General features: G+C 41.7%; 1 protein-coding gene across 1 annotated transcript; it reads right to left on the bottom strand.

The window, feature by feature from the left end:
* Positions 1–4,019: 4,019 nt before the first annotated feature.
* Positions 4,020–20,668, bottom strand: l3mbtl1b (L3MBTL histone methyl-lysine binding protein 1b). Its single transcript, XM_034089697.2, has 22 exons — positions 20,329–20,668; positions 18,751–18,885; positions 18,211–18,406; positions 17,885–18,098; positions 17,669–17,798; positions 17,390–17,441; positions 17,038–17,132; positions 16,812–16,916; positions 16,600–16,735; positions 13,195–13,286; positions 12,958–13,109; positions 12,530–12,633; positions 12,162–12,247; positions 11,946–12,056; positions 10,693–10,807; positions 10,465–10,564; positions 9,767–9,961; positions 9,229–9,330; positions 9,077–9,141; positions 8,803–8,975; positions 7,990–8,052; positions 4,020–5,417 (listed from the first exon to the last, which is right to left on the bottom strand). The coding sequence occupies exons 2-22, from the start codon at positions 18,859–18,861 to the stop codon at positions 5,289–5,291; spliced, it is 2,526 nt and encodes an 841-aa protein (XP_033945588.1). The 5' UTR covers positions 18,862–18,885; positions 20,329–20,668; the 3' UTR covers positions 4,020–5,288.
* Positions 20,669–20,917: the final 249 nt, after the last annotated feature.

Genomic DNA, 20,917 nt, shown 5'->3' with positions numbered 1-20,917 from the left:
CATGTGTCACTGTGTGTCTTATTGGTTTTGTGGTATACTGTATTTTATTTTATTGTGTACAAGACACATTTAAAACAAATAACCTTGAACCTTGAAGCCCCATCTCTCCCCACCTGCTCCTGCTTCCTACATCCCCTCCACACCACACCAAGTTGTTCTTCTTAATAATAATAATACATTTATGTTGGGGGGCCGCCTTTCATAACACCCAAGGACACCTTACAGGGGCATAGGGGCAATATAGGGAACAATTTAAACAGTGGATTTTGTGATATATCAGCCGGGGTGAGTCAAGACAAACCACAAATGGACTACAGAAGGACACATGGTACAGTTTATATTATTCTTGGTCTTTTTTCAATAACATATTTCAAAGGTTCTGGATTTGTTTACAAATCTAGAAACTAAATACAAAACTAGGATGATAAGATCTCATGTCAAAAATAATTGTTATAAATTAGACAGAACTGGCCTGTATGTGAGCACATTTTATGTTGGTTTGGTTCTTCTGATAAAGGTGTGAATATCTAAATAATATACCAACATATGCTATTGTCATTAGTTGTGTCCCTGTTCTTCAAGCTAAGGCATTGCTCAATTAACAACTCTTGGTTTACAGAGTGGTAACATGAGACCGATTTTTATATATAAATGTATTTTAATTTTATTTATAATTTATTTTAAATATTGACAATATAATAAAATAAATGGAAATATATACACCGGCAAATATTTAATATAAATACCTTGTGTGTGTGTATAGCTATTGCTTTATCTGATTAATGTTATTTTCATATGAAAGTCCATGATTATAAGTATGCAGTATCATAACTACATCTTTGATGTTTATAAAAAACCAAACCGTTTGAAAATCGGTTGAAAATTGAGCAAGCTATGGTTATTTAAATAGTAAACCATAATGTTATGAATGAGAGCACTGCCTGTAGCAAGATGGCGGCCAAGTGGCAACGTCGGTCTCCATTGGCCAGCAGCGCGTGTGAGCCATCTAGTGTTTATATATATCTATGGTGGAGGTGTCCTGACACTGGAGGTCTGCACCGGAACTTGGCCAGGAAAAACAGGTACTCGCTTGTTTAATTTTTTTGCGGTCTAGATTTCTTACATTTTTTTCTTTTTTGCGTGTGTTTATAAATTACCTCGAGGGCCGTACCAAATTGTCTCTCGGGCCGTATACGGCCCGGAGGCCGAAGGTTCTCCACCCCTGCGCTAGAGGTTTCTCAATACTCTAATTTCCCCTCCTCTCTCATCGGTTCCCCTCCTCAGTCCTCCGCTCGCATCTCCTGTGGGCGGGACTAAGTATCGAGGATAGGAGTCGACAGTGTTGGGAAAGTTCACTTTCTACATGAACTAGTTCAGTTCACAGTTCACACATTTTAAAATGAACTAGTTCAGTTCATAGTTCATAATTCAAAATGTTGAACTAAAGTTCATGGTTTCAAAAATGAACTAATTTATAGTTTATAGTTCTTTTTTCAATACGTTGCTGCGAGCTATTATTTGTCTCCTGTACGATGTCAATGGGATTTGGGTGGTAGTGGATCTGTTTTGGCTCTCTTTTTTATTCGCCACTCACACATACCGTGAAAGGCTAGTCGTGTGCTTATTCTCAATGTGCCGTTTAAGGTTTGTTGTCGACGTCGTCGATGTACGGACTTGCTTTTTCAAACCGGGCGGACACAGTTTACAGGCAAACGTTTGATTTTTTCCGTCTGAGTCAGTACTGACTTTAACGTAAAACTCTTTTAAATGCTCATACGCCGACGCCGTAGAGCAGGGGTGGGGAACCTTTTTCCTCTCAAGGGCCATTTCAATTTTTACAATATCCTCAGAGGGCCGTACAAGTTATTGACCTCTGCTTAAACAAACTAAAATCACAGCCCATTCATTTCATTCTGTGCAAAGAAAAAGCAACCTCTTAATCCAGATATCTCACCATGACTCGCGTATGCATGCACGTGCAGGGTGTGGCGTGCTCCCCTGGGAAGATTTTTTTTTAAATGTTGAAGTTAAAAGTTAACTTTGAGAGCAACATTAGGAGATCTATGGACACATCTCTCAACACCCAAACACAACTGTAAGCAGATTTTCTTTTAATTTATGGATATTTGACAAATCACTCCCCTTTCAAACTGTATTCTTCTTTATTAATAACTGTCATATAGTATTTTATACCTGTTTACTTTATTCTCTTATTTTTTTATAACTATAATGATCATATAAAGATGTGCCTTTACCTCATTGGTTGTAGAAAAAGCTTCTTATATTCGTTAGCATAGCTAGCTAACCAGATGCTAATGATAACAACACAGTTATTGACTGTCTGATCAGTATGACAGATGAGCAGATCGCCACTGGGCTTTCAACTAAAGACACAGACACGCAGAAACTGCGGCATGTGTATGGACTTATCGGTACTGCAATTTCTGAAGTGCTGGAGTGGCGTTCTGGTGCTCTCCGTCAGAACTGCACCCCTGTCAGTCGAGACATATAGCACGTGATGACACGTTAGGCTCGTGTTGTGTTCAAGGACCCTGACCTTGGCCAGGAAAAACAGGCACTCGCTTGTTTAATTTTTTTGCGGTCGAGATTTCTTTCATTTTTTGCGTGTGTTTATAAATTACCTCGAGGGCCGTACACGCCGTATACGGCCCGGAGGCCGGAGGTTCCCCACCCCTGCCGTAGAGTCTCACTCTGAGCGAGTGCTGCTCCAGCTGCTCTCGGCTTCGTCCATACTAATTCATTCATTCATTCAATGCTCGCCGGTTCCGCGGTTCCACACTGTTTGTTGTGAGGAGTCTGATATATTTAGTATATTTATATTTTAGTGCGACAGCCACGGGTGACAGGCGCGTACGCGTCACAGGCAGCTTGCTGTTGCCAGATTGGGTGGTTTTCCGCATTATTTTGAAGCCTGTTTACTGTGTGTTTTAACTGGGGTTTCGGCTGAAAGGCATATGAAATCTGGCACACTTTTGAACGCCGTTATAATACAGTGCTGAGAATGAACGCACTTTTGAACGCCGTTATACAGCGCTGAGAATGAACGCGTTCTCAATTACGTTCATCGAGCGGAAATACAGTACGTTCAGTTCACGTTCGCCCAAAATATGAACGCGTTCATGAACGATCGTTCATTGAACTCGTTCAGGTACATCACTGGGAGTCGAGGAGGGGAAATTAGAGTATTGAGAAACCTCTACTGTTTCTTTGAAAGGGGGCCAGGTTGGGAACGACTGGGTGTGGATGAAATTAGGGCTGCACGATATATCGTGTCGTGACGATAATCACGTTATGTGCATTCGCGATATTCACATCAGGACGTGCGTTTTTTGTTTTTGTTTTTTAGGACTTGCGATATTAGGCAAATTAACTCAAACACGTCATGTTACAATTATTTGTGCTGCTTGCTACATAAGGAAAACTTGCACGGCTCTCATGTCAGGGGTACTTGAGTGAGTGACATGCAGGCTCTGCTAACCGAGCTAGCTCACCTTGTTGCTCTGATAACTTAAGATCCAGACGTCTGTGACTAAAATCCTTCATCCGGTTAAATATAGTTAAAAAAATACCAATTGTATAGCATTAAAGTTCAAGAAAGGATGGTTTGCGGGGGAAAAAACGGTCTTTTCTTCAATTCCTGTATGTTTTCATATCGCAATATATATCACAGGGGGGGGGGGGGGGGGGTCGCAATGTCAGTTGTTTCCAATATCGTGCAGCCCTAGATGAAATATTAAATTGAAGAGTAAATTGAGCGCCTGCCACAGATTTCCTAAACGTGCCATCACTTAAAGTGCAACAGCTACTGAGCTCTCAAAAAACAGGAACAAAAGTTAGTAGATAGACCTTAAGTAATGTTTGTTTTGTCACACTACGTTACCTAAAAAATGCATTAAGTACTTAAGCCAATGTGTTTTCCCCTTCTGTAAATAATTCAAATGTACAGATAAAGATGGGTTTAGGAGGATGTGTGTGGTGAGAGAGGTTGAATGAGGACAGCAGACAGTGTGCATCTCATTTATTTTCACCCATTCACACACTTTCCGTCAAAGAGCCACAGCTTACCTCGGAGCCAAAAACAGCGTACCATTACCCTTTAAATTAGAATACATAAATAAAAGCCGTTTGCATATAAACAGTTGCTGATGTACACATTCCAACTCACCGAAGTACACGCTGATTCACAAAGACACTGACAATGTTTGTTTTGTTTCTTTTTTTCTCAAAATCTTTGTATGAATTGAGGCTCGTATGTTTTCACTGTCACAACGTCCTCTCCTCGTGGACAGATGTCAAGCCTTTGCATAACCAAGCAGGAGTAAACTCTGTTAGGGAGCGAGGACAGTCTATTTGTAGCTGTATACTATTTACAATGTGAATGAAAATAAACAAGATAATATAAACAAAACAACAGAAAAGCTGTTTTTTAAACATTCATTTTCATGTGCCGTTCCCATTAACAAACAAAGGAGACCGAGATAAAGCTGTCTCGTTCAACTTTAAACGACTGCAAGGTTTCTTGATTGAACATTTAGCCCTTTGCCATGCCTGCCACAAAACAATCCTCTGACCAGAACATAACACGTGGGCTGATGGGAAATTACACCCTTATTTCTCAAACACTCACATCTGCACACACAAACACACAAAGTCTTTACCATCCCCCTTTCAACCCAAGCTTCAGCTCCAATCTAATCAAAGCGTCTCGCCTGCGGGCCCGTGGAGCTGCCCACGCTCTCCATCTAGAGGAGAACAGCTGAACTACATAGTGCTTCTGCTCCACTGGGTTTCACATTTTAAAAACCTCTCGCCCTCCACGATTGTATTTTGCACCTTTAAAAAAAGATCTGTTGCTAAGTAAAAATGCAACAAAGCACAAACGCTCTTGTTCCATCTGCTCTTAGCCCGAGCACCATTCATTAACGCAACACTAAATCCAATTCAAAAACTGTACAATGTTAAGAAGCATTGAAGGTGCCTGTAGTTCTTTTTTAAATGATTCAGTAAACAAACACGATAGAGATCAAGAAAACTTAAAGTATCGAAGTGACCTCTCCCTCAGGTTGATCAGTACTGTCCATCATGGAGAGGGGGAGGGGTGGACGTTTTTTCTGAGATGATGGCCTCCGCTTCTGTCTCTGGTGATGCTGCTCCGCTCTGTCGCAGAGCTCCACAGACAAAAGCTGTTGAAGCTGATTTGATCAAAAGTCTTCATAGCTGAGTGTCGATGAAAGGAGGGAGCGACTCCTCTTCAGTCTCTGGAGTTTCTACTCTTCGTCTGCGTTCTTCAACATGAGGATGGAGTTGTAGATTTTGAGGGCGGGCCCTAACTTGATGGACAGAATCTTGACGATGTCCGCCTGGGTGAGCAGCAGGAAGGACTCGCCATCTATTTGCTAAGAAGGAAAGGGAAAGAAAAATGTTGCTCCGTATTACTGAGTTTTTACAGAGTAACCAGACTCGTTTAGTAAATATTAACCATCATTAAAAACAAGTCACAAGAACACAGTAATTATTAGTGTTTCTCGCCACCTGGTGAATGTGCTATATTCAACTCTGTTTATGGTCTCTTCCGACCCCTGAGATCAATATCTGGCTCATTTATTCACAAGCTAGTCTCTAACTGTCAATAAGAGAAGTTACATCCTAAGCAAAAAAATCTTTGCAATTAACAAAACTCGACAACCATGTTTTGATATGACTTCATCATCACATGAAAACGCATCGACTTTAATGAATTTTCTTAGTAATAAATGCTCTGGGAATTACTTATTGGGCTTTAATGAACATCAGTATACAACTCAAACTCTACAAGTCACCATAAGGGACTGAATGATCAATGAATGTGTTATTAAAGGTCCCATGACGTGCTTTTCCGGTTACCCCGTCCCCTTGTGTGTTATGAAGGTTTGTATGCATGTAAACGGTCTGCAAAGTCACACACCCTCAAAGTACACCCTGTAGCGAGTAAAACTCTAACACAGAAAATACCTGTCTATGCTGCCCCAGAACGCCTCGTTGGAGATTTCTCGTTTTCTTCCTGGTACTAAGTGACGTAACGACGACCCAAATGGACCCATTGGTCCAAATGGACCAATCCGCGGAGCAGTTATGTTACGTCCGCGGAGCCGTTACGTTAGACCAGTGTTAGCTTCTGGTGCTAGCGAGCTACGCTAAGGGATATAATGAGTTTTTTCAACAACAAAGTGGAGGAGAGTCCTCTCCTGTCAGACTGAGAGACTCAGTGAGCTAAAGGACTCTCTCAGTGTTATCTCAGTGAGTCTCAAATGTTCTGGTCATCATTAATGTAAACAATTACTTTCCAAGGCACACGTTTATATGATCATTATAGTTATAAAAAATAAGAGAATAAATGAAAAACAGGTATGAAATACTATATGACAGTAAAACAAGAATAAAGTTTAAAAGGGTGATTTGTAAAATATCCATAAAGTAAATCTGTTTACAGTTCTGTTTCAAATGGGTGTTGAGAGATGTATCCATAGATCTCTTCATTTTGCTCTCAAAGTGCACCAGATTGATGCTTTTAACTTCAATATTTAAAAATACATCTTCCCGGGGGAGCTTGCCCCCGGACCCCCCTATGTGAGGTCCACACACCACCTATAAAAATAGCACTTTACCCCTGCTTACACCTATATGCCGTGAGCTGATTATCGAGGCTTCATTGTAACAGTCGCGGGTGCACTGTGTGTGTGTGTGGGGAATGTTGCAGTAGAAAATTCCACTGTAGCGCCCGGTACATTAATGGGAAACCTTAAATGTTTGAGCACCCTCTATGAAACGTCAAGCTACCCCACAGCACCCCCAAAATAAATCTCTGGCGCCGCCACTGAGCCTGACTATTTGTGTTGGGGGGGCCCGACTTTTTTTTCCCTCCAAAGGGGGGGCCTGACAGAAAAAGTTTGAGAACCACTGCGTTAGACCAATCCGCGGACTTCCTCACACACACTCAATCTTTTCTCAACTGCAGCTCCGGGGATTTCTCAGCCTGAGACGGCGTGCGTGCTCGGGCTGGTTTTGCCGAGCCCACACAGCAACCAGGAAACCACACCAGTAAGCCAGCTCACACTGTCCGCTCCTCGCAGCAGCGAGCCTCGCAACGTCCCGCCAACACGGCACCCAGACCCCACGCAGCATTCTCATCTGTTTGTCATTACTGGTGTCATTTTCTGGTTGCTAACGCTATTGTAACACATAATCACTGATGTTCCGCTGTAACGGTGGTAGACTCATCAAACTCACACTGGGCTCACAGGGAGGGGGGGGGCAGGAGCTCCAACAAGCCGTTTAGGACAGAGAGTGAATACACATAGTATACAGAGATGCTGTATGAGAAACCAATGTGATTTTAGAAAATTGCACAATGTAAATCTATTCTAGTAGACGTCAACAATGGAATTATGATCAGTAGAAATGGCCATGACATGGGACCTTTAAGTCAATTCATTCTGAGAATAAAGGATTGCTTACAGTTTGACTAACAAAGTTTTGGGTAGCATTACAATCAGAAGACATGAGTTGAAGATTCAGGGATGACTTATTAAGCAAATGTAATGAAGGTGGAGAGAACGTTATACAATTACGAAGAGCTGCAAGGCAAACAGACCAACAACTTTGCACACTGACTTGTATGAAAAAATATGATTCAATATGGTGTAAAAATGTCAGACCCTTTTTCCATCTGCTTTATGTCAGACATGGCATGGCAGGTGGCGCCACGTATAAACATTGAATTCATTAAGAGCTTATTGCTGCCACCTGAGTCTGGGTTTGAAGTTTTAGCATCCAGCTACTCAACTAAAAGCTGGAAACTATAGCAACAATCCAAAAGAGCACATAACAATTTAAGGACATGTAGGGCTTTTTAATTTAAAACAATAAGAATAGAAAAAGACTCTTTATTGATAATGAAATAATGTAATCAGTTGAATCTGAAGTGCTTACCTCTGTTTTAAATATAGCAGCATGTTCTTTACATCCTGGTAAACCTTTGACAAATGTGGCGACCTGATGAAAAAAGGAAATAACTTTCAGCAAAGTGCTCCAGAAATGCTGTCAAACACAAACCATTTTTAAATCTTAACCTAGAAATTTAGCAAATATAATTTTTTTATGATTCATTTCATAACATTCAAAGCCTTTGTTCATGGGTTCGAACGTTCGAACCAAGCTGAGAATGTCTTTCGTAATATTTTATGAAAATACAGATTATTATTGTGTTCTATTGTAAGTGTAAATGTATTGTCTATCCTTGTTCAGACAGGTAGGTAGGGGCTTTTTTGGGGGGCAAGCAGGTCAGCAAACTGTTTTCTTTTTCTTGCGGTGAGTTATTTAATGGAAATGTTTGTATCACATGAGTCTGAAACAATCCTACGAACCATCAGCTGGAATTTAATCCTACAAACATTATATTACAAATAATTGTGTCATTTTGTGTGTCTTTTTAATCTGCAACTATGCAGAGATACTGGCTCTGAATGTCAGAACACAATGAATAGACATGCACAAAATAAAAATGAATTCAGCTTCCAAGCTTCAAACTATTGGGAGCAGCCCTGCTACAAATCAGAGAGGCTTGTATGCCTTTATGGAACCGACAGGTGGAAAGCGAGCACCATCTCGGAATCAGAAAGGCTCTGTTTGAATATTCATGCACAGCTTCTCTGAACAACTAGCTGCCTTCATGTAGGGGAGTGAATGAGGAGCATGTCTGCTTCTCATGTGTTGGCGCAGTGCGAGTGTGTAAGCATGTCCGACCTCCTCAGCGCTCCAAGTGGCCACTCGCTTGGCAGTCAGCCCGAGGACCTCAGGCAGCAGCTGGCAGTGTTTGTCCCAGCAGAGAGCCACCCGGTGAGGGGGGGAGGCGGAGAGGCCGGGGGAGAACACTGACTCGTGGAGGGCCTGCTGGAGAGAGATGGCATCTGGAGAGGCTGCGGAAAGAGAGAAGGGGGGGGGGGGGGGGCAGCAGTCAGTGGGAGTGAGGTGCTGATTTACATGATTTATCACGTCTCATTTTCGCATTCACACATACCTTTGCCGTGGCCGATCTCCTCTTTAACGTAGTGCATTTTCAAGTATTTGGGAACGGGAGCAGTTCTGAAAAGACATCAAAACTGTCACTCTCTGACACAAGAGAACATCTTTGACATTACACTACAGCAGTAGAGCTGGATGTGAGGGTACCGTTTGGGCCTGGTTCCATTGTGGCTTGGCTCGCTGGTGCCACCTGCTGGCTCCGGCTGAGCGGTGCGTCCCAAACGCTCAGCTTCCACTGTCACCGGTTTCCTAGCAACACAGATAACCCGATGTCAGATACAGACCACTGGATAGAGTTGCGTTTGAAACACTAAAAGAAGTTATCTTGGGAGTGTTTTTGAAAAAAGGAACAGTTTATCCAAAAATCTAAAAAACTTTGAAAAATGTACGCTCCTCCCTGGAGGGCTATTTATCAGTCCTGGTAATTTGTTTTTAAAAGTAGAGATGCCTGCTTTAATCAAATAAACAGAGCTAGATGGCACTCGGCTTGTGGTGCTCAAAGCAGCAAATAAAATATATTTAAAAACGTCTCTTTACAGATAACATGACCTGTCAACTCTCGATGATCCATAATCTCCATCCGTTTTTTGTGAGCAGTTTAATCTAGGAACTATTTTCTTTTTTCTTTGGGGGTTATCGGTCCCTTTTATGTACATGCTGTGTTTTTAGAGTGACAGCCGCTAACCTGTTCTGGGGGTCTTCAGCTCCCTCGGGCTGTTCTGACGTTGTGGAGCTCTGCGTCGTAGTGTTTGTGGGAAAGTCCGGACGTCGCCCACGTGGGTGAGGTCCACTGAGGGCGACGGGTCGTTCTCCGCTGAGGCGATCTGGCAGCAGGCCCTCTTTGTTCAAATTAACATCCGAGTAGGGACAGCTCACCTCACTGCACACACAAGAGACACACAAACTATAACCGGGTCCAAAACAACCACCACCCTTTCCTGGCTCTGCAATTACTGTTAGCCTCAGATAGGCTGAAAAAAATATATATATATCGATATCACTTTAAAGACTCAAAACGCACACAAACAAGCAACACATTTAAACTAAAGGCAGCCCACACAAGTATACATTATATCTGAAATATGACATACACAGACTCCTTACATTGATAACAACTAATCTTAACTATTAATGTGCTGCTTGAGCAACAGTAATTATAATAAGATAAATACATCGTAAATTAAAAAATAGCACTTTGCAAAGCATATATAAAAGGTAGGATAAAAGGACATTACAACAAAGGGTAGGTGCAAATAAACTGAAAGGGATAAAGAAGAATATAATAAAGTGATCTGATAGGACATGAAGATTGAAAACAATGAGAAACAAAGACAACAGCAACTAAATAAAAATAAATCACAATACAGAGTATGTGCTACTAACGTGTAGTGTGTTCCATAGCGAGGTCCTCTAATGTGGCCAACCCCGTTGCATCCTGGGGTAGGACATCCTTGTCCCGGGGCGGTCACTAACTCAGTGGAGCCTGAAATATATACACACAGACACAGGGGATGTTCATAAATCTATGCAAGATTTTCCTTAAAGACTTCATACAGATATTAAATGAAGGCAGAGGAAAACTGTGAGTGTGCGTGAGTGAGGGAGTCTCACCGTTCGGGTATTGCAGTGGGTGTCCTGTTTTCTGGCACCATCCTAAAGGGTGCAGATCAGGGCAGTCCGTCTCCACCCAATAGTCATACTCTGAACTCCAGCCATCAAAATGAATCTAGATGAGAGGACAGTGCATTAAGCAAAATTACACAGAAGTTAACAAGTTATACATGTTTTTTATTTGTTATTACTTTTTATTTATTTTACTTAACTCAAACACTTTTTGACTACCATTTAAAAACCTATCATTGGCTTTTCATCTAAATTCCTGTTGAACATTGGACCTGGGCTAAATAGATAAATGGCATTTGATCTACGGCAATATTTAATTCCTGTTCTTGTTACTTAAAGTGGACCTATCATGCTATATTTGAAACATATATTGTAGGGCCATACCTATATATAAAACATGTGAATACCAAACAGTTCACCCATTGTAGCCATCCCTCATACTGCTCAAACCCCTCTTTTGCAGCCCTGTTAGAGAAACGCGGATCTTGGGTCCTTAGCTTGAAAAAAAAAAAAAAGAAGAGGAGGCGGAGCTAATTCCTGATCAGAATTCTACCGGAGATAAAGTTAAATTCGGTTGTGATAAAACGCCATCCTGTTTAGTATGGAGCTCAAATGCCTTTTCTCTTGCAGGTCACAAGGTGAGTTCTTTTTTTATTTCCTGCTTTTTAAAACACATGTGCTCTTCAGTACAGGTTAGCTCTGAGTGTTAGCGAGGCTTGCTAATGTAAACAAAGATGAGATTACGTCCAAAACACGTCAGGCATTGTTTCTGATAGCAACTTTCTGTGGGTCCGCCGACGTCACAGCGGATGGAAATCTGTATCCGCTCGTTGTACACTCGTTTTTAAAAGATTTGTGTACGGAGGAAAAGAGAGAGGGTTTTATTTTCTGACGCTGCGTGAGTTCCCCGACGCACCAGGGAGGGACACATATTTATGTATAAAAGACATCACAAAGTGCATTTTGCATGATAGGTCCCCTTTAAATCCACAATACTAGACTGGGTTTGAAAAACAAAAGGGATTTATTGTGAAACAACTGTGTCTTTGTGCTATCTCCTGGAATGTCAAGGTCTGTTTTACTTTCTGTGGTTCAATGTCGCAAGAATTGGCAGACGTTTATGCCGTCTTCTTCCTCAAAGTATGATGTTTATTTACTATAAGTTCAAGACGACATTCTTGATGGATTTATTTTGCTTCTGTTTCATCTTAAAATGATGTCGCTGAGTGGAAAGTTTGTACCTTTAGTCGGTGGTCCTCTGTGTCCACTACGGTAGTAACACGGATGAGCATGGGGTTCCTCCTATCCACAGCTTCCACTTTCATCCCAATCTGGAAGCCATGTGGAGGTCGCTGCAAACACAAGCAGAACCACAATCACATGACCATATTAAGACCACTATCGTCCATATTATGATTATTTGTGTTTATTCTTATATTTGCGTGTGAGAACTGTACCGGTTTGAAAGCCCGAGCAGGAGCAGCCTGTGTGCCCGTCTCTTCCAGGTATTTCTCCCATGAGAAACTTTTAGGTTGCTTATATTCTGCAGTGAGAGTTAAAAGGCATTAGAGTCTGTCTTGTGACCTTTGACCTTTGGATCAAAAACAACAATCTAGACATCCACAGGAACTGACTTAATTATTATTAGCTTCAATACATTTACATTATTTCTACTTGTTATTTCAAACAGTAGCAACAATATTTTACAAGCATTGATTTTACATGCAAACAATAATTTCAGCATAATGTAAAATTGGTATTAGTATTTATTACTGAGTGTTAGATTCTGCATTCCCTATAGTATATTAAAGGAATTTATACTGACCCACGTGTGTCTTGGTCTGTGTCTTACCAGCTGGGGTAGTCAGAGTTAGCTCAGCCTCTTCACAGTAACCCACAGGATGGATATATGGACTGCTAGCGTCACACCTTCACAAAAAACAACCACTAGGTAACCAGGAACACAGTAAAGGCCCAATGTTAGACTTTTCTAAATGTGTTCTAGCTGTAAAACTTTGTAGACGTTAATGTTTGCACAACTTTCCAGGACCTTTTGTCCAATTTAAACTTGTCAAGACTTAATTTCCTATATGTTAACACTTTTCCACACCTTAAAAACCCAGGCACTATGCTTGTACAGACAATAAACTACAGTAGAGTTCACTTGAATTGAAATATACAGCAGTCCTGCAAAAGGACAGGGGGATACCTCTGGATGATAGCCATTCCTCCAGTCTTAAACCAGGCTCTTACCAATAATCATATGTGTCGTCCCAGTTATCAAAATGAATGAGCAGTCGGTTGTCCACAACAGCAGCAATGGTTGCTACACAGATCAACGAGGGGTTCTTCCTGTCGATCGCCTCCAGCTTCATCCCTGCTCTGAATCCAGATGGAGTCACAGACTGAAATAAAAAATAAAGCACTCTTATAAAAGCTGATTTAAAGAAACATTTGATGACTTTAGGATTTACAGTGCTTTTAACTCACTGTGTTGAGGCTTTTGAAAAGGTGTTTTGGGGCCAGCTGACCCCTGCAGTTCTTCACATACATGCTCCAATTAAAGTCTCCGTCCTTACAGCCTACAGGACGAATATCACTCAGTTATGTTGTTTGTAAAATACTGTACATTTTTCTCAGCAATTTTTTTTATCTAATCTTTGTCCTGTGTAAAATTCCTTGACAGTTTATCATATTAAGTTAACTTCAGCCTGTTGTTTCTTTGATTAAGGCTAAATTGACTTACAATCTGGGCATTTTAGTATTATCTCAAATAAAGCCCATTCAGTTAAAGTGTTGAATTGTTATTGAGCGTTTCAAACTACTCTAGCCAAAATAGCACCCCATGTCTTTCACTCAAGCCCTGATGTTGTCACCAAAACTCATTAATCATTGTGTGCTTCTTGTTAAAATCCTGATTTGGCTGCTGCAACACAGGAAACAAAAAGGCTGCTTAAAAAAAAGTGGCTTACATTGTTCGCCTTATTTAAAAAGAGATTTTGGTAAATGTTTTATTTTTGCTGTGACTTTTTTGGTCAACAGTACTGCATGTTAATATAATCACAATAAGTGATTGACAACATCTGGGAAGGACATTTGTTGGTTTCCTTAGACCAGGGGTCGGCAACCCGTGGCCCCTCTGCTCTGGCTCCCTTGAGCTTAGACAAAAATAAGAAGGAAATAAAATAAAAGTATTTGTACGACTATTTATATTTTGTTGCATGGTTGAAAATGTTTCGTATCTTGTATTTTGAGATGATACCGTGACACATAAATAAAAAACAAAACGGTTTTAATTAGGTCAACAAAAATATGCGTCACATCCTGCTACGGTCCCGCGCGAGCGCCTTTTCTTGGAGGCGAATAACCTGACCCCCGGCTCGATGAGCGAACTATGGATAAATCAAAGAAAAGTACCGGAGGAACACAGGATTTAATTCTGTGTGGACAGAGTTATCTGCTTTCACAGCAAACGATGCTGGTTTACCGGTATGTTTGATATCTAGAGAGAAGTTGTCAACGGTGGTGCAGCCTTTACGTATCGAGGAACAACACGGGAGAGGAAGACAGCTGACGATCTTCAGTCATAATTCAATGGGGTATGTAATTTATTTCAGAAAACACTTTTTGTTATATTCCATGGAATGCTCTTAAAGGTGACATGTCATGCTTTTCCGGTTATTACCCGTCCCCTTGTGTGTTATGAAGGTTTTTATGCATGTAAACGGTCTGCAGAGTCAAAACCCTCAAAGTACACCATATAGCGAGTAAAACTCTAAAACAGAAAATACCTCCCCAAAACGCCTCGTTGGAGATACGTCATTGTCCATTTGATTCTTCCGGGTACATCATGATGTCATGTGGTCCCCGGAACGAAATGGACCAATCCGTGGAGCCGTTACGTTACGTCCGCGCAGCCGTTACGTTAAGCCCCCGCTCATTGGTCCAAATTGACCAATCCACGGACTTCCTCACACACTCAGTGCATGCAGCTCAGCTGATTTCTCCTCCCTCGCTGCAGGCTGATAACAGACAGTTGGGATCGCGGCAAAATTCTCTCTGCAGACCCATTCTCACAGCGTTTATCAACCTTACTCAATATCAAGCCACACTTATTGTTTTTACTTCGGCTGTGACTTTGTGTGTGCTCAGGGTGAGTTTGGCTGTGTTTCGCTGTGTATCGCTAAACAAGGAAACAACACCTCCACGGAGCTTAGCGCGATTCACAACGTCCCGACTGGTCCCGACCAATCGGAGCACACTGGGCTCACAGGGAGGGGGGGGGGACAAGAGCTGCAGCGAGCCGTTTAGTGGAGAGAGTGAATACACATACTTTACAGAGATGCTGTATGCGAAACCAATGTGAGTTTGGAAAAATGCACAGTATAAATCTATTCTCGTAGACCTCAACAATGGAATTATGATCAGTGGAAATGGCCATGACATGGGACCTTTAACGTCCCGATAGCAATAGCCGCGTTCACACTGCGGTACTTTTCCCACAAAGGTTCATGCGAACTTAGTTCATGATCGCGTTCACACCAAAAAGAGCCGGTACTAAAAGTAGTTCATGCGAACCTTTTTACCCCCTCGAAAGTCCCTGCTCTCTAGCAGGGACTTTCAAGCGGCTCTTTTTTGAGAAAAGAGCTATATTCCTGATTGGCTGGGCGGATTGCAAACCACGCCCCGTAAAACTCCCAAAAAGTTTTGTGAATCCGCCATTTTATTATCCTCACATTAGCATTATTAGCATTAGCCCAGCGCAGAAACGCAGAGAGACTAACTTATGGCAACACAAAATAAAACATGGGAGCGGTGGAGATGAGGAGGTGTCGGCGTTCTGGCGATTTACTCGGAAGGCTTCAGTAGAAGCTGCTGGGACTCCCAGCAGCTTCTACTGAAGCCAGTCCCCAACTCCGGGGACTTCCGGCCGGGGACTTTGGGCGGCAGTATACGCCGTGAAGTGGGTTGCGGCCTGCCAGTAAACCCAAAGCAGAAGAAGAAGAAGAAGTGACGTCAGTGGCTTCATTTGCCTTATCCACCCCCAGGGACTTTTTCTGGTGTGAACGCGATCTGTACTTAGTTCATGCGAACTAAAGAGTTCGCATGAACTAAGTTCGCATGAACCTTTGTGGGAAAAGTACCGCAGTGTGAACGCGGCTAATGAATATATTAAATGCTTTGACAATAAATACATACAAAAATGTATCTCTGGAAGCCGTAGCACTGTAAAAAGCACGACCAATCATCTGAGCCGGCCCGGCTAAAATAACTGGATGTCCTACCTGCCTGTCAGCCTTCCATCTGTGCACAAACTTATCTCGTGCCCTCATTGGTCATGTGCGCGTTCGTGTGTGTTGGAGGAGGGACTCTGTAAGAAAGTCTGAAGGAAGAGGCATATTTTTTCCGGTTGTGTATTTTCAAATTCTAGCGCACTCGAGCTGGTTTCTCCATTCTTACCTACCCTACCTTTAACTCTTTTTAGGGTGCAGCTATATGTTTTATTTATTTCAAAGTGGGCCCATTTTAATAATATTTTTTTTCCCTTCAAATGTGCAGAGGACTCCCCAAGTGCTGTGTTTAATTTATTTTAAAGTAGGCCTGTGTATTATTTTTGAATTCTCCTTATAAGAGTTCTTTGTTTCTTATTAGAGGTTAACAGTTTTATATCATGTAATAAATAGCCTAATAAATGCAAAAAACCTGTAGTTTTTGTCTGATATAACAATAAAAAACTATGAAATATGTTTTGCGGCTCCAGACAAAAAAATGTTTTGGAAAAAGGAGCAAAATGGCTCTTTTGGTCAAAAAGGTTGCAGACCCCTGCCTTAGACTAAATAAACACTGTTATAAAATCATGGATAGGTGTGTCGGTCTGTGTGTGTTTGTGAATACCTTTCGGCAACAATAACTTATGCCCATTCTTCTCACACCAGCCAGCTGGTTTCATATCCCACGAGTCAGCATTGGCCCAGAAGTCGTAGCATTCTGGGTAACCATCAAAGTGGAGCCTTACTCTGTAGCCTTGGATCTGAAAGGCATATGGACTGTCAGATTATTTATTATAAACAGGGATAAAGATAGATGTGTTCTATTAGCACACGTACCTCTGCAACAGATAGTACACAGAACAGAGAGGGGTGGGACGGGTCCAGCCCCTCCAGCTTCATCCCCACCTTAAAACTGTTCCTGCTCTGAGGAAACGTCTGGTGCTGCAAGACAAATGTTCAATCATAGATCAGTCATGATTTGGCTTGTCATGGACAAAATAAACAAAACCATCTGGCTTGTAAAAATATATAAAAATTGGCCAGTGTTTATGGGCGAAAATACCTCTTTGAATAGTTTAACAGGAGCAGCGATGGCTCTCTCCTCTTCCAAGTAAGCCGGCCAGCTCCATGCCCGCTTCTTATTGGCTGGGGCAGTCACTAACGGTGGGGCAAAAACACTGAAGTTTTATGTACAGTAGACTGTGCATGAGGACCTCAATCACAATCATGAGAAACATACACATATTTAGAGTCATGTGAAAACATGCCCATAATATTGATAGAACCTAACTAATACTAAATAAATACTAACTGCTATATATACCCTCCTTGCGTCACACTTACAGATTTACAGCATCTTTAGGACTTGTAAAAATAAAGGAAATACATTAAATGTTATCTTGAGCTGTATATACCCAGTTTAGCAATTTTGGCACCTCTTCTTCCCTTGGTCGTCTTGGCCTTTTCCTACAAAAATGTAAGAAAATGTCAAAAATCATAACTGTCCACAATTTTCTCACCCATCTTCAGTGTTTTCTCAAGTTAAAATTGAAGAGATAAATTATTAAAATTGAAACATATTGCAATACCTCAGGGGTTACAGCAAAACACTGAACACTTGAGGGGCTTGTAGCTCTAAGGTTAGCAACACTGGTTAAAAAACAATACAAAAACACTAAACATATGCTCCTTACCTCTGGTTCTTCTTGGTTGTCTTCTTCTTCATCACCAGAATCCATATAGATTTTCCTCTTTTTGCGCACACGTTTACCCAGCCTCTCACCCTCAACTGCTTGACTCTCCCTTGCTTCTGCTGGAGACGATCTGTAGAAACCAAACATTTTGCTGGTGTTAAGAAAAATCTGAAAAATAACAAAAAACATGAAATGACATCAGGTGTGGGATTTTACCTGCCACTGGAGGGCTGGGCACAAATAGAGCTACAGAATTTGCCCTGAAGGAGGGCGTCCCGGGGAACACGGCCACCACAGGCCCGGCACCTTGACAGCTCCCCATTTGGGCCTGTGTCTGCGTTAGGGCCAACCTCCACACTGGGACCAACCTCCACACTGGGGCCCTCCATAGTGGGGCCTTCCTCTAGAGACAGAAGCACAGGACCGGGGGCTAGAAGACAAAGCACAAAGAAGGGCTAAAGCTGACAGGTCCAGAATTTAAAGAAAAAACTGCACATCTTTACTAAAACATACTTTTAGGGGTTAAACATGTGCTATCATACCTTTACTTTGAGACGATCCTGGCTGACTCTGATTGGCTTTAGCTGCAGCTGTGCCAGTCTGTGATTGGCCCTCCGGTGGAGGAGTGGGCGTGTGAGACTGTGCTGGGTCCAAGGCCTTGCGGTTAGGCTCTGGCTTCTGACCTTTGACCTCCAGGTCTGTGACAATCTCAAGAGTCCCAAACTCTGTCATGCGGAACTGAAAGACACAAGTAAGGTGTAACAGGTATGCTCATCACAGATAGGTCACTCCTAAATTATCTTGTCTCTTTCTGAATCAAGTTACTAGAGGACAGCCAAAATATGAGTCACACTCCTAAAATATATGACATGCCCCGTGTAATATAGCAGTTATCAAGGTTAATGTTTTCTTTCATTATTGTTTTTTTAGAGAGTAAACAGAGATGGTTTTAATTTCAAGCAAGGTGGCCCACCTCAGCTATAACACAGAACTCTGCTCTTACAAATCGGTGTCTGATCAGACACTAAAAGCACAAACATTAAACACATTATCCTGGACAGGATCATGAATCTCTCTCATACCCTGATGTCACTTCCTGGCAGCGTTGCAATACCATCCTTCCAGTCCAGGGCACCCATCATATCAAACTCAGCTCCTTGGGAGGGGCCATCACTGGGTGGGGTGTCGGTCATTCCCACTCCTCTGATATCACCAACCTGCAAAAACATAATAACAGTCACATTAAATATACTCTCAACTGACGCTAAAACACTAAGATGTTCAAGATGTGACAGGATTAATAGAAAGGTTCAGTCTAAAACTATGACATAAATTATGCCATTATTTTCCGTCTATTTTGCTGAATGGGTGTGATCATCACGGGGATCAGCCCCCGGTTGGTTTTACCTACAAAGTGCTCCAAACTACGAATGCTGTTTGTACATGGACTTGTAAACAGCATTACCAAACATCATAGCTAGATGGCGACTGTGTGCTGGCTTGCAGGACACCATGCACTTCGATTTGACACAAACAGTCAATAATAATATTGTTTTGCTGGTCAACTAAGAGGGAAATGCTTGCACAAACGGCCCCATTATAGTGAACCGTCCTCGGGACTATTGACAAACAGGAGGAAAGATGTCTTAACTTGAAGTTAATCACATAAGTTCATATTTTCCTCGTTTTAACAGTATCTCCTAAAACCGGCTGTTTGCCTGGTTATTAACAACTGAGAGGGTCACTTGTTTATCATTTTCAAAGAAAACACTGTTTTCTGCACTAACTGGCCAAACTTAAGAGCGTTTTAATCCGACTAATATTACGATATAACGTTTTACTGTTGACGCATGTACAATACTGAATTAAAGAGATATTTTCTGTTTCCATGTAGGGTCATAAGCATGTGAAAAGTAAACAACAGCCCGAGCTCATGTATCTTGGTCAAGTTTGACTTTCCACTTAATACCTCAGTTTTATTCTAGCCATTAATAAAGTGTCTGTAGGAGCGCCCATGATTAGCATTCGTCTTATACAAAATGGCGGAGCATAGGAAGAGGCCACCAACACGTTTAAACTATGTAAATTACTCAAGTTACCCATTTAAACAAATCATGCAAAGCTGCTACACGTCGAACAAAAGCAAATGCTTGCGGTGTAATTTCCTGACTTTGTGTTTTCCGTCACTCGAGTTATTTTCTTCACTTTCCCCTTGTCACGGAATGTCAGCCCAGGTTGCTAGCTAGCGCTGACATGAAGCTAACAGTCAGCTAGCTGCACTCCGTTCAACTGAACTGAGGTTTGCTAGACAGCTAGCCCTAGCATTGTGACTGGATGCTGCCAGCTAAGGACAATCTGTAATAAATAAGTTTCCCGGTTAATAACAATAGGAAAACGCATAATGTAAAACACCAATATTTCGCACAATATCACACACACTCACAATAACATCACGCTAGTGTTACGAGCTTCAACATTGTTGCTTGATTAATTTCTTCAATAGAAACTTGAAAAAAAACGATTTATTCTCGCCGTTTTAAATCAGAGTGGAAATAACGTAAACTAATAAGCAAGACGAATGCCTCTTTTCCCAAAGTGTGCCAATGCTAATAACAATAAATTAGTATTAAAGGCAGTATTGTTTAAAATGTGGAACTCACCTCGTTTCTGTTTTAACTCTTATTTAGAGCTGCTGGATAGAAGGATGCGCATGCGTGCAAGATGCGCTGCCTGACAACTTTGGGTCTCGGAAAAGTTCAGTTTACTATCGCTGGTCAATACTAGGCCTGTTTACACTTATAACACGCCCAACAACTCTGTTCAGTTCCGATATAACGATGTCTACCGATGGACTGAAGCTTATTCCCCGTTGTGCTCACAACTGCCAAAGAAGTAATTCCCTAAAGAAGTACGACAGTGTATCAATGAGCGCGGGGACCGCAGTGTGTTCCATAACCGATGAGGAGCGGTTCCCCTGTCGTTAACTGGTGTTACAGTAAACCCTACCGTAAAACAGCTGATTTGTGTAGATGCAGTCCGAGCACAGGCGATAATCAGTTTAAATACGGCGCTGCTAACTGTAGGATTAAACACTCAGGCCGGTAAAATCAACCGAAGTGACATTTTCTAACCTAAAAACGACCTAAAAAAACGTTACTACACAAGACGTTGCACTAGTTTGGCTCTTAAAACATATGCACAGTTATGTCGGCTGGTGCGTATGAGAGCTGTCCCCTGCAGTAACGTTGA

The sequence above is a fragment of the Pseudochaenichthys georgianus genome, chromosome 8, assembly GCF_902827115.2.
Source record: "Pseudochaenichthys georgianus chromosome 8, fPseGeo1.2, whole genome shotgun sequence".
Lineage (NCBI taxonomy): Eukaryota > Metazoa > Chordata > Actinopteri > Perciformes > Channichthyidae > Pseudochaenichthys > Pseudochaenichthys georgianus.
This window is presented reverse-complemented; position numbering and strand designations above follow the sequence as displayed.

Excerpts from the sequence above, each read along its gene's own strand:
- l3mbtl1b (XM_034089697.2), bottom strand. The coding sequence starts at position 18,861 with ATGACCGACACCCCACCCAGTGATGGCCCCTCCCAAGGAGCTGAGTTT. Across the intron at positions 17,133-17,389 it reads TGCCAAAATTGCTAAACTGG|TGACTGCCCCAGCCAATAAG; the intron begins GTATATACAGCT and ends CCCCACCGTTAG. Across the intron at positions 9,142-9,228 it reads AATGGAACCAGGCCCAAACG|AACTGCTCCCGTTCCCAAAT; the intron begins GTACCCTCACAT and ends ATGTCTTTTCAG.